The 12674-nt window shown below is 37.4% G+C and overlaps 1 protein-coding gene across 1 annotated transcript; it reads left to right on the top strand.

Annotated features, from left to right (window-relative positions):
• The first annotated feature begins 1013 nt into the window (after positions 1-1013).
• On the top strand, positions 1014-6117 carry LOC134672925 (eukaryotic translation initiation factor 4E-binding protein). The gene is made up of 2 exons (XM_063530876.1): positions 1014-1266; positions 4567-6117. Exons 1-2 carry the CDS (start codon positions 1125-1127, stop codon positions 4770-4772), a joined length of 348 nt encoding a protein of 115 aa, XP_063386946.1. The 5' UTR covers positions 1014-1124; the 3' UTR covers positions 4773-6117.
• Positions 6118-12674: the final 6557 nt, after the last annotated feature.

The raw sequence follows: 12674 nt of genomic DNA, 5'->3' as shown, positions 1-12674 counted from the left end.
ACCGGTTCTGCACGTTTTAATACAAGAAACTAGTCTATTTAGCCCATCCTTGAAGCCCCGCGATAGCAATTCACGAATATAAATTAATCAACACATGACTTACACTGTTTTAAACTTTGCAAAAACTACGCATATAGCAGATTCGGTGTGGGTGTGTGGGTAATCGTAAGATTGGGGACGTCAGTGTGCGTGAACACAGATGGTGGATGCCACGTGTTGTAGACGCGACAGTCGACTGACCGATGTAAACAATTATTTCTAGAATACTAAAGTAAAGGTCCATTGAACTACACTACATCTATGACTACTTATATGAAAACGTAATAATTGTAATTACACCTACGAAGCATGAGGTCCCGGGTTTGAATCCTGGTAAGGTAAGGGTATTTATTTGTGCTGTTTATCACATCAGATATATTTGTTCCTGAGTTATGGGTGTCTTTTACAGTCGACTGACCGATGTAAACAAATATTTCTAGTATACCAAAGTAATGGTCCATTGAACTAAATCTATGACTACTTATATGAAAACGTAATTATTGTAATTACGCCTACGAAGCAGGAGGTCCCGGGTTCGAATCCTGGTAAGGTAAGGGTATTTATTTGTGCTGTGTTTATCACATCACATATATTTGTTCCTGAGCTATGGGGGTCTTTTATGTATTTATCTATATATATCTGGGGTATACATATTATGGTCATCCAATACCAAGCCTTACTAAGCTTACTGATTTGTGAAAAATGGGTACTTTGTCCCTTGAAAATACTTTAATATTTTTTTTTACATTATTTAATGCCAATTACTCCGCCAGCTCTCCATTTTTTTTCCCGCTCTTCTTCCCCCTGACAGAGGTAGTTTTTATCATTGGGAGGAATTACACATAATCATGTACAAGTTGTATTAGCCTCACAGAGATTCACCTCCCGTAATCACTGTAACATCTATCGAATAATCTCAGCGTGTTTTGATGCGAGGCGCGAGTGTGCGACACGTTGCCTATACGTGCGCGTTGTTCGTATTTATTTTAGGCCCCGCCAGCGCCCGGCTCAGTCGCTCATTCCTCCTCCGACAGTGTGCCAGTGTTTGTGAAATTTGAACTTTACCAGCAAAAAAATAAGTCACAATGTCCGCGTCCCCTATTGCGAGGCAAGCGACGCACAGCCAGTCGATCCCGACGAGGCGGGTGCTGATCTCGGACCCGGCGCAGATGCCTGATGTTTATTCCAGCACGCCTGGAGGCACCATATATTCCACTACCCCTGGAGGTAATTTGTAATTGTAATTTCGACCTTATCTAATGTTATTAAAGCACAAAATGCCGTTCCTAATATAAAATTCCTCATTATTTAAGGTAGGTTAGCTACATAATTTTGTCTCTTATCTGCGCGATTTGCCTCGCGCTCAATATTTTATCTTTCCGCGATAAAGTTGTCTAGATTGTTGACATGGTTATACCTATATGTTGCTAGGTGTATGTTGTTCATGTTGCTAAATTGATTAGGTCATTGACCTCAGGATGCATTTGTCCATTAGCTGTATTAACCTCGAGAGGGCCTGAATTGCAACGAGCGTAAATTTAGATGCGACATAGAACTTTTGTCGCCAGAACTTGCACAAAGTAAGTGGCGAACAAATCGACTCAATATACCATCAATAGTTATGACTTAATAAGAATTTATAAGTAGCTACTTAACTTTAAATCCTGCTTGGAATCTTCAATTAGGTACACAACGTGAAACGAATTGTAAAACGATTTATTCCGAAGTAAATTCAAGTTTAACGTCTGAGAATAATAAATGTCCAGAAACACAAATCGGTAGGGGCCGCAAAAACGCGTATTTCCGTCAAGGTCAGGTAGTAAAGTTATCTTCAACTGTGTGGTCTGTGTGTTTAGTTGTTTACACATGTGGTTATGTAATGCCACATGGCTTGGTAAATTAGTCACCACCGTTTGATTGTAGGTTAAATTGGTTTATTTATGGTGGTCACGTGGACCTTGACATGAGGTGTTAACGAGGTAGGAAATATCACGTTTGCATGTCGCGGATTAAGATGCGGTGTGACCTACTTTTGAGTTGTGAGCTGCATTGTATTTATGTGGGTCAAACAGTTTTTTTTAACTAGATGATTCTTCCGGGACCATTCATACGACTCTCATACGCTCATACGCAGAATAAATGTCGCATAAAAGTAACATATCCCAAAATCACAATGTATGGAAAAATATTATCAATTTCACATCACAGAAGTTGATTTTAAGGCATACTTAGTTTAATAGTCTCCTTAACTAAAATATAATCTAAACATTTACGTCAATAATATTTGTAGGTAAGTAGTTACCTAAAAAATGTAGGTATAATATAGCTAAGTAAACGTCATTATTTCATTCCTATTATAAAAATTATAAAGAAGAATAAGTAAGGGAAAGGATGGTATAAAAAAGCCAGGTAGTTAGGCAGGTAGCAAGCCAGGATTCCGTTTTAGAAAAGGTTTGTCCCCTGTACTATAATCTCTATGTATATCTCTTTTTATAACATCTCATACCATACAGTGGGGATTGTGGTATGGTGGTTGGAAAGCGAATTAGCGGGATAATGCGATGAAAATGAGAGGATATATTTGTATATTCACAAAAACTAAAGATGTTTCATATTAGCTTCTTCGTAGTCTACCGATAGGTTAGCAACTGTGGGCGATATGCTGATGAGGTCACGAGGTTAAACGGGCCCCAAGGCTGCCCAATCTGCTCGCATGATTACAAAGTAAATACCGTAAATGGATTATTTATGTGTATGGTTACTACTAAAACTTACAAGAGATACTTGCATTTGGTGTGTAAATTATTAATCTAGTTAAAAAGCCTTGTCATCTATTCTTTAGTTTAAGAAATCCACTTAGGAGTTTGACGAATATTGATTGTGATATGTGAAAATACTAGAAGGTATTAGAGACAAACGTAAATTCAGAGTACGACGCACAGCAAAAACCACTAAAGTTGTTACTTAATTACTAGTGTAGAATACCTACTATTACAATTGTAGGTATAAATTTCATTTAATCTTTGCTATACCTACGTTTTGTGGTCAATAAACTCTTATTGAATCAATTGTTTATCCCGCTAAGCCATGCGGTTAAAATCGTATTATTTCCCTACTCACTGTTAACTGCGCAATACTTACCTATTATCGTGAAAAATGCACTGGATAACACAGCGTCAAATAAAACCACAATAACAATACGAACTACACAGTTCTTACAGCATTTGACATAAGACGTATTATAGTTACATTCGCTTGTTTTTTTTCATGGTTTTTGTACAACACGCGTTCTGTAACCTTGACCGCGAGAATTTGAGTAAACAGAGATATTAAACTGGAGGGTTTACGCTTTAAAAGTGTTAAAAGAGTTATACAATACACGTGTAACTTGACGTGTGTTGCTTAAAACAAACACGTAGAAATAACATTTGAGTTGATAGGTAGTCAAATAGTAAAACTCTGGAGGTCAATTCTAATTTTGATAACATTTTATAATGGTTTGAACTGGTTTTGATACCTTGGAGATTATTTTGGTGATTGGCGCGCATTTTACGCACGACTTTCATTTCTTTTCGCATGAGCCAGTCAGCGTGAGCGATCATCAAGGTCGTGTCATAATAAAAACCATAACAGTTGTTATATTTGAATCGGGTTCTTATTAGACAGCGCGAAATTGCTTGTGCAAAACACTGTGCTAAACTTAATTAAAGCAATTCTATTTGCTGCAGGTACTGGCCCCCTAGCCAAGGTTACAATCGCTATCGCTTCGACAACGAAAAGCATTATGTATCTCTATCACTCTTCCCCATTTGTGTGACAGTGACAGTTGCGTTTCGATCGCTACGGAGCGTTAGCGATTGGCATCTTGGCTACGCGGCCTGAACGTCACTATATTGGCTAAACTTCACTTCTTGGCTTACTGCTAATGGCTTATGTTTTATGTTTGTAGAGGTTGTTGTAAATAGAATATCTTTATCAAGGGTACTTAATGTCAGGTTCCAAACTGATAAAGATAACAAGAACATATTAGATATGACGACGTAGGGAAAGTTATGGTCAAACTGTCTTTAGGAGGCAGACAATATGCTTCAAGATATTATTAACTTTAAGTCCTTACTTATAAGATATGCTTCACATTGTAAGCTGATGGAATGACTAGGTATAATAAAATGAGGAACGTTGTGCCATCCACGTCAAGCGGTTTATATCTGCCATGTTTATAGTAGTTAAAGATTGTTTAAATAGACGAGAAATAGTTTGTTTTATTATACATGTGCAAGCGCATGTAAACATTGCATTGGAAGACTCGACCCTCGTGCTCGATTACTACCTACATAAAGTACCTAAATTTTACAATTATGTCATTGGAACAATGCACGGTGCAAAACTTACTAACTAATACCTGGTGTTCCATGTCGTCTTTTTAGTATTAGGTACTAATGTACGAGTAGATGCCATTATGAAAACTAAACAATCGAGGACTGATATTGAACACTTATAATAATTATGTTATTCTCTTCTTTCCAGGCACCAGGATAGTCTACGAAAGGTCTTTCATGTTGTCTCTACGGCAGTCTCCAATCTCTCAGACGCCGCCGAAATGCTCGCTACCGGCCGCCATGTTGAAAAACCCCGGCGCTGGCAACGTCTCAGTGTTGCCAACACAGAAAAATACCCGCTCGAATTCCATCTCGTTCGACGAGTCACAGGAAACGTTTAGCATGGATCTCTAGAAGCTTATATTAAGTTTCTAAACCTTTAAAAGTTATGACTTTTAAACTCGATGTAATTTTATTTGAGGCGAAGGTTGAGAAGTATTTTTTTAGGTTTTTGACAACGTCGTAATTCCTATAAGATTGTGTCGTGTGGAAGAGCATAAGAGACCTCATATTCTAAGCAAGCAAAATCACAATAGCTCAACTGTCAGGCACAGTTGGAGGTTATTGTTTTCGCGCACAAATGGATAATAACGAATATGTAACTTCAATTACATATTCAGGGAGTTTCCTGTTTTGCTAAGAATATGGAGTCATAGATAAGTAATTATTTGCAGTTTACGCCTTTGCAGCAGGCTTTTTTATTATTGTCTTTGGCGATTGCAGAGGTTGTAAAGCATTTGTGATTTCTGCAAATGTGGCTTGCTGACAAATTTTAAAGGTTTTTAATATCAATTACATTAGTTTTAAGATTTTAAACTTAGTTTATTAAGCGTGACTGAACCGTTGGTAGTGCGTTCAAAACGCAATCCATTGCCATTTTCATTACATTTATTTAAATGGCAAAGGTGTTTTGTAAATAGTATCAGATGGCGTAAGACGCATAAATTAGTAATCGATTAGTTTATAGTAAAACAGCAAGTGCCATTGAATAGAAGTTAATTAGTTTATAATTTACTTCTGAAGTGGTGTTGCGAACATTTAGACTGCGTTCTCAATATACTTATGCGATGTGTATTTATTATTTCAACAATGATTTATTAAAAAATCTGTGTCTTGTGACCTTACTACTCGTATTTTAGTAAATTTATAGGTATTATTTGTCGCTGATTTTGATCCTTTATCAGAGCTATTCATTTGCGGTAGAGCTACAGCAATAAACGAAAATTGTAATTTCGTTATTTGCCTCTCTATCACTCTTGCATATTTGAGCGAAAGAGAGAAAGAATCAAATTTCGATTTTCGTTTTTAGCAGTAGGGCCCTACCTCAAAGATTATTAAGACAATGGTTATTAAAAGACGCGACCCCAAACTATTGCTCCCAGTTCGCTATATGATGAGACGACAGCAAAGTATTGTTGATTTCCACTCATGATGAAAAGGGTAACTTTTTTGGAGATGCCGTACAAAGTGACTCTTTTAATTTCTCGTGAATTTAGATTAGTTAAGGCTTGAATATGACAAATCTTGTTAATTGTTGTTCCAAAGCATTTAATATTGTAAACAAATATTGTTAATATAATATTCTGTTAATGATATAATTAATTTGGCTGAAATTTATTACTCGGCTTCTACTGAGACAATTTGATATTACAATTTTCATTGACTGCCAATTTTTTTATAATAAAGTTGATATTATGAGTATGATGTGTTTCATTTGGTATACTTAAAAACAACGTCTAATTTCAATAGGTAAACTGAATTATTTTACTAAGGAATAAATTTGTAATGAAACGGCCATATCACTTAGAGTACCTAAACTGGGAATACATTGTGGGCCCGATTCGGATTTTGAAATAGATATCTATTAGATATCTTTTAGACATCACCGAGATACAATAAAGATATGTTTAAGATCTAACCTGTCAAATTTGACATTTGAACGATTGTGGAGATACTCTTGAACGATTTCCACAGGATATGACTTCGAGATCCAATTCACATCTAACAAATATCTTACTCTATCTAACGTAAAAGTGACATTGGTTGCCCGAATTGCGCTGCAAAAGAGAACTAGTTGATATCTAAACTATAACGTATCTAGAATGGATTTAGTACGTGTCGTCTCTTGTGAATATCCTGAAGTTCGAATACGGCAGATGGCCACATCACTTAGAGTACCTAAACTGGGTATGTATTAATGTTTTGGTCGAACTACCAACTGTGGCAAACACCCCCATTACAAATGCACCAATAATGAAACGTAGGTAAACAAATCACAAATTCTGTAAAATAAGGACGAGAAGTAAATATTGCCGCTATTGGTAATGATGATATACTACGGCGCCATTCGGGAAATGAATTAGACACTATCACTAGATATGAATTAGTAATGATATGTGACGTCCCACGTCAAAAGGTACCCTATGGCGGTTGGCGCTTATTACGCTATTATCAACGCCACTCCAATATTATTGCCGTCATCAGGTACCTTTTGCCGTGGAACGTCACATATCTTTACTATATCGTATCTAGTTAATCTCTAATTCATTTTCCGAATCGCGCTGATATTCAACATCAGCAGAATACTATATAATTACTAACAATAGGTAGCGGCAATGAAGTGGATAAAGCATTGTCTTAGGTAGGTATACTGATTTTTGGAAATACGAGTAGATAAATAATTATATTATGGACAATTTCTTTTATAATAAAGATAAAGGATGGCTCTGAATGCAATGTCAGTTTTCTTCGAATAAATATAATGTCACGCGTCACGTTAAATCCGACTGTGGACGTTGAAAGAACGATTAAATAACAGTTTAAAGTGGGTATTTTCATCATCATTAATCATTAAGGGGTGAACTGAAAACCAGCGCTGTGACAGCTAGTCTGTAACACAGCAAATGCTGAGTCCATCCCTATTGTCACACTATTGGTTGTTTATGTGTAAGTTTTATAACATAAGAACGATTAATGTCAATCTATGTTAATTTCATTGTTGCTGGTTCAACACGTACTTATTGTTCAACATGTGAATTTTTTTGTTTGTTTTGTTTTTATCGTCTTTGTTTTCTTGTATGTGTGTGGCAATAAATAATTCTTATTCTTATTCTTATTAATAAACAGGGCTTACTAGGCTTACTGTAAGACTAGATTAATCTGTGTAAAATAATTCTGTAATATTACATTTATTTATTTTACCTTTCATTTATTACAATAGAGCATCCACAGATATCGACATTAATGAATACGGATGTCATTTTACATTTATTCAGATTCGCAAAGGTCAACGAACTTGCATTTCGATACTCCATGACATGGGAAATAACACCGTGATAACTTGAGCTTTATAGCAAAGATTTAAGGTTGAATTTGGCTTGTTAGGGAGAATATTTCACCCTCTCCCCATAATGTTGGGTATAATCTGTCTGGAACTAATATTTTATGACTGCTGTGATGTGTATCGTTATTGAGATGAGAGAATGTATGTTGACATTTTCATCTAAACGTGGAATGCAATGCTTTTTTACCAGAGTTTAAAAACAAGAGAGGTTCTCAATTCAGCTAAATAAATATTTATTAAATTAAAACAAGTATTTCACTAGATTTCGAAAAAGAGAGAAAGGGTATTCTTTTTAAAACATTTTTTATTTTCATTTATTTTATTAGTATATTTTAGTTTTTATATAGTATTATAAGTATTACTTTAATTTTTAAGTAGGTACCTAGGTTTATTTTAATTTTAGTTTAGTTTTTAAATCTTTAATTCATAGGTAGTTTTAATGTTGTTTTTTTATAATTGTTAAAGTATATATCTTATTACTTAAAAAAAGAGGGAAATAGAAATGATGGCAGTATCATAAATAAAAATAAATCTGACGTACACTAAGCACTCGAAATTATAGCATTAATTCTTAAAGCTGAAAGGTCGTATTAGTGGTTTTAGTGAGTCATAAAGAGAATGCCTCACGTTTTCTGCTGCTTACTCGGAATTAAGCACTTGGCTGGCCTCATCATTATTCTACTGACCTTCCCAAATATGTATTTCTAGAACAATAACTGATAATTTGGTTGTTAACAGGGGATTTATTCTCTACATTGAAATAATATTGAAGCGGTATCATGGTCACCTTTTTATCATGTCATGCAATGCGTCACTTTCGCACTTACATATTTGTTAGAACGTGACAGGCATGGTGACAACACGGTGACAAATGATAAAAGCTGACCATTTTAGCTCTACTGATATCATGGTCTCATTTTTATCACCTGTTATGCCACTTTCGCACTTACATATTTCTTATAACGTGACAATTGGGTTGGTAAAGTTTTTCGAAGATAGGCAAATTTTATTATTTTCCGACAGCATTAGTTATAGCGATCACAAAAATGCAGCGCTTTATGTTATTTTAAATTGACAAATGATGAAGAGCCAACTATCATAGCCCTACGGTCGTAGAAATACGTCTTGACTATTGACAATACTAGTCAAGATACACGTCTTCGTGAATGACACGATCTATACAAATTAATAACAATAACACGCGTATTCGGGAAACGAGATAATCACAAGATCTAGAGACGAAATAGAGATCAACTAGATTTACATTATATATCGACTAGATGTGACTTGGATATCTAAGTCATAACTTGTCGAAATCGTTCAAGAGGACCTCCAGAATCGCGGAAACGTCAAAATTGACATATCTTTAAATTATCCATATCGTAACTTGTTGAGATCTAGTAGAGATCTAATTCATTTCCCGAATCGAGCCGTAAGTTACTAATTTACTATGTGAATGGACGGTGAAATCTCATCTCCGAGTGCTACGGCGTGCTACGACGTTTCCACTACGGCGCGGGCGGAGCGTAGCAGATACAGTTTCAGAAATCAGTGCTGCTGCTGTGTGTGGTGTGAAAAGGAGCCCAATTCGTCAAGACCGTATCAAAACCATCTCAAAACCCTAACAAATTATTAAATTTGAATCTACCTCTACGGTACATTTTTTTGGGGGCTGCATACATTATGTACTATTTTTTTGACTGTACTTACTCATAATTTTTTATTATAATATCAAGGACCAGTTGTGCCATAAGCCGGTCGCAGTCTGGTTGTAGTCTATGTAGTAGGTATAGTTCGTTTTTTTTAGCATTAGAAAAAAGGTAAACAATCTTGATGTGTCTTTTAATTGAAAAACACGTTTTAAAAATAAGTCACGGCAAATATGTAACAATTATGAATCTAATACGATCATTTATATTCTTCTGCTTTCATAAGTAATAGTTTTTGATTTTTAAAAAGCGTTTTTGAATTATAAGACATGTCATGATCGTTTACCTTCTTGCAAGTTCTTTCTAATGCTAAAAAAAACGAACCATAGTAAAGTTCATCTCATTATTCTGAGCCCTGTTCAGTGTCGCACTGCATATGATTTTTTGGTCACCGACCGTCGGGACGCACTGACTAGAGACAAAATTGTTTTTGAGCAATGTCTAGTCAATTTAAACACTAGCTTTATGTTTGAGTGACGGATCGATTTTGAAGAGCTTTTGCATGTATCTGCGTCGAAATATCGGGAGTTCGAAAACAATACAAAAGGTAATCACGGTCACAGAATAAATAATAGTTCTAGGTACAGAAGACTCACTCTCTAACAAAACGCGTCTGTTACGATCAGGACAGATATGGCCGCTAGGTGGCGACAGCGCCACGCGCGGCTTATGGCTAGCCTCCGAAATTGGTGTGAAACGGATGTACCTACTTGTAGCTACCTGTAGCAAAGCGACGAAATCGCGGAGTGAGCCACGCCTGTCACGGTCGAGATAAGTCTAGTGAAATATGGGATATTAGTTATCCCGGTTGGTCTTAATTTCTTGACTTACTTGGTTTTGCCATGAATGAATGGGTTACCTTAAAAATAAATAAAGCAAAAACTGTCTAATAGTCGCTACTGTAAATATAGTATACTTAGGTATACGTAGGCTTTGGCACGTATCACAGACAGGCTTCACAGGCTAGACATTGATTACAGCACATCTCCTTGATAGCAACCCTTTGTCTAGTGCAGCGGTCTGCAACCTTTTAGCAGCCAAGCTAGGGCCACAAAGCAGTTAACGAAGTGGACGCGGGCCGCACTTTGTTATATTGATGACTTTATCCGACATTATCATTTGTCAATATTACATACAAAATAGCCAGGGAGGATCGCGGGCCGCAAGTGAGAGGTTCGCGGGCTGCATGCGGCCCGCGGGCCGCTGGTTGCCGACCGCTGGTCTAGTGCGTGTAGGGGGCTTAGTGTAATGTGTAGCATACTAAGCAAGGGGCCGGTCTGATTTTACAAAATGGCGTATGCCAGTTGGATGTTATTCCCGTCTCCAGTTCAGTGCATCGCCTAGGGCCATGGAGATTATACACAGAATAGAGAATCACTGTACAGGAAACCTTTGGAACAGGGTTTTTATTTATTAACGTCGTTTTAACTCGGTGCATGACTGAATGAATTTGTGGGACTCCTATTTTAGGATTCAAAGAAATAATTAATCACATGAAAATAATATGTATTAATATTTATCCTGACATTACAAGAATCCAAAATCCGACAATTCAAGTGACACCTACTTATGTATCGTTGACTTAGGGTTCCCCTAGATATGTCGACGCGGAATCGGCAAAATACGATAGGAAAAAGCTTTATGTCCGCGCAATAAGAGCGAAAAAGTCGTCGTTTGGCTCGGCTCGCGACGGCCGACGACGCCGGACGCGTCGACCGGTTTTTCGCTCTTATTGCGCGGACATAAAGCTTTTTCCTATCGGCTTTTGCCGAATGCGCGTCGATATATTTGGGGAGACCCTTAGCGGCCTGCTTCGCAGGCGGAGGTAAGCAACTGAAAAAGGTTCGCCACAAATTTCTTGTTTTGCTAACAAGTACCATCGCCCACACTGTTAACTGTCCATGGGTGGACCTTATTACAAAAGGCATAAGGTCCACTTAAAGTTACATTGTAATTGTGACTGCAGCAGCATCGCTGGGCAGCCGATTGATTGCTTCGAAGCAATCAAGGAAATTGACATTGATTTTGACATGTCCTGCCATCATCATCATCATGATGGTGGCCTTTTGGCGACCCAATCTTGGATGTAGGCCTCTTCCCTCTTCTTCCATTCCTGTCGATCTTATGCCCGATTCATCCAGTCTCGACCTCCGTGTCGTCGGATGTCGATGTCGTCCACCCAGCGTGTCGTGTTTCGGAGGTTCCGAGGCAAACTGCCGAATCCGACACAAGACCAGACGATGCAACGGAGCCACGCCGTTTTGTCGCCTAAATAGTGTTTAGTTTATTTAAGTTTATAAAAATGCATATAATAATATGTATATATTAGTCTATAAGGTATTTGTAATATGGGCCTTGTTGCCTGATTTAAAATGTTAAAGAAATAAAATAAATATACTCGTACATGTCCTGTAGCAATACAGAATTACTGTGTAAATAATTATCATCTAAAATTATAAAGACTACACAGTGGAAACCTCTTGAAAACTCCTAAAGAAAACATGTTATCAAATTACGATACCTATTTACTTACTTAAGTAAATCGCTCAGCGCCCAGTACTGGCACTAATTACAATATGGCGACACGCGTTCAGCTTTTATAATAGCAGCCCTACAAATCGCAGGATTTACGACTTTATGATCGGATAGTCATACCACCCTTTTGATGCGTGCTCTAATCCAGCGGCTCTGAAACTTTTTTGGTGGAACCCTTTTGAAAAGCGAAATATTATGACAGAGCCCCAAATTAAAATTTTTCGTTCGTCACCATTGAACTGTGGACCAGCCATATAGAGCTGGATTTTGATATTTTTTGCGTTTTCCTCTCGGAGGGTCTGACGAGGCTTTGCGTCCGCGGAGCACACTTTGAGAATGGCTGCTCTAATCAATACAACAATCACAGCGGCGTCTAACTGACTGCACTCGCCCAAGATAACACGACCCCTGCTAATTCCTTGATCGATAAACACGAGGGGTCTAAGCCTGTTGGTGATTATGGTGGCGAACTGCGCGCCAATGTTGCAAGGCTTCGGCTAAGCGCATTAAGATGACCTTGGCCACGGGCACTCGTGCGGATCATACGCTGTCTGGGTTTGTTTCGATGTCTGTTGCAAAAACGGGGTGTAATCTATTAGGAATAAACCTGATGGCATGTGGAAAGGGTTTCTCAATTGGCGCGGGTAGATTTAGCGAGTATACAGCTCC

This window comes from Cydia fagiglandana, chromosome 17 (genome assembly GCF_963556715.1).
Source record: "Cydia fagiglandana chromosome 17, ilCydFagi1.1, whole genome shotgun sequence".
In the NCBI taxonomy this organism is placed as follows: Eukaryota; Metazoa; Arthropoda; class Insecta; order Lepidoptera; family Tortricidae; genus Cydia; species Cydia fagiglandana.
This window is presented reverse-complemented; position numbering and strand designations above follow the sequence as displayed.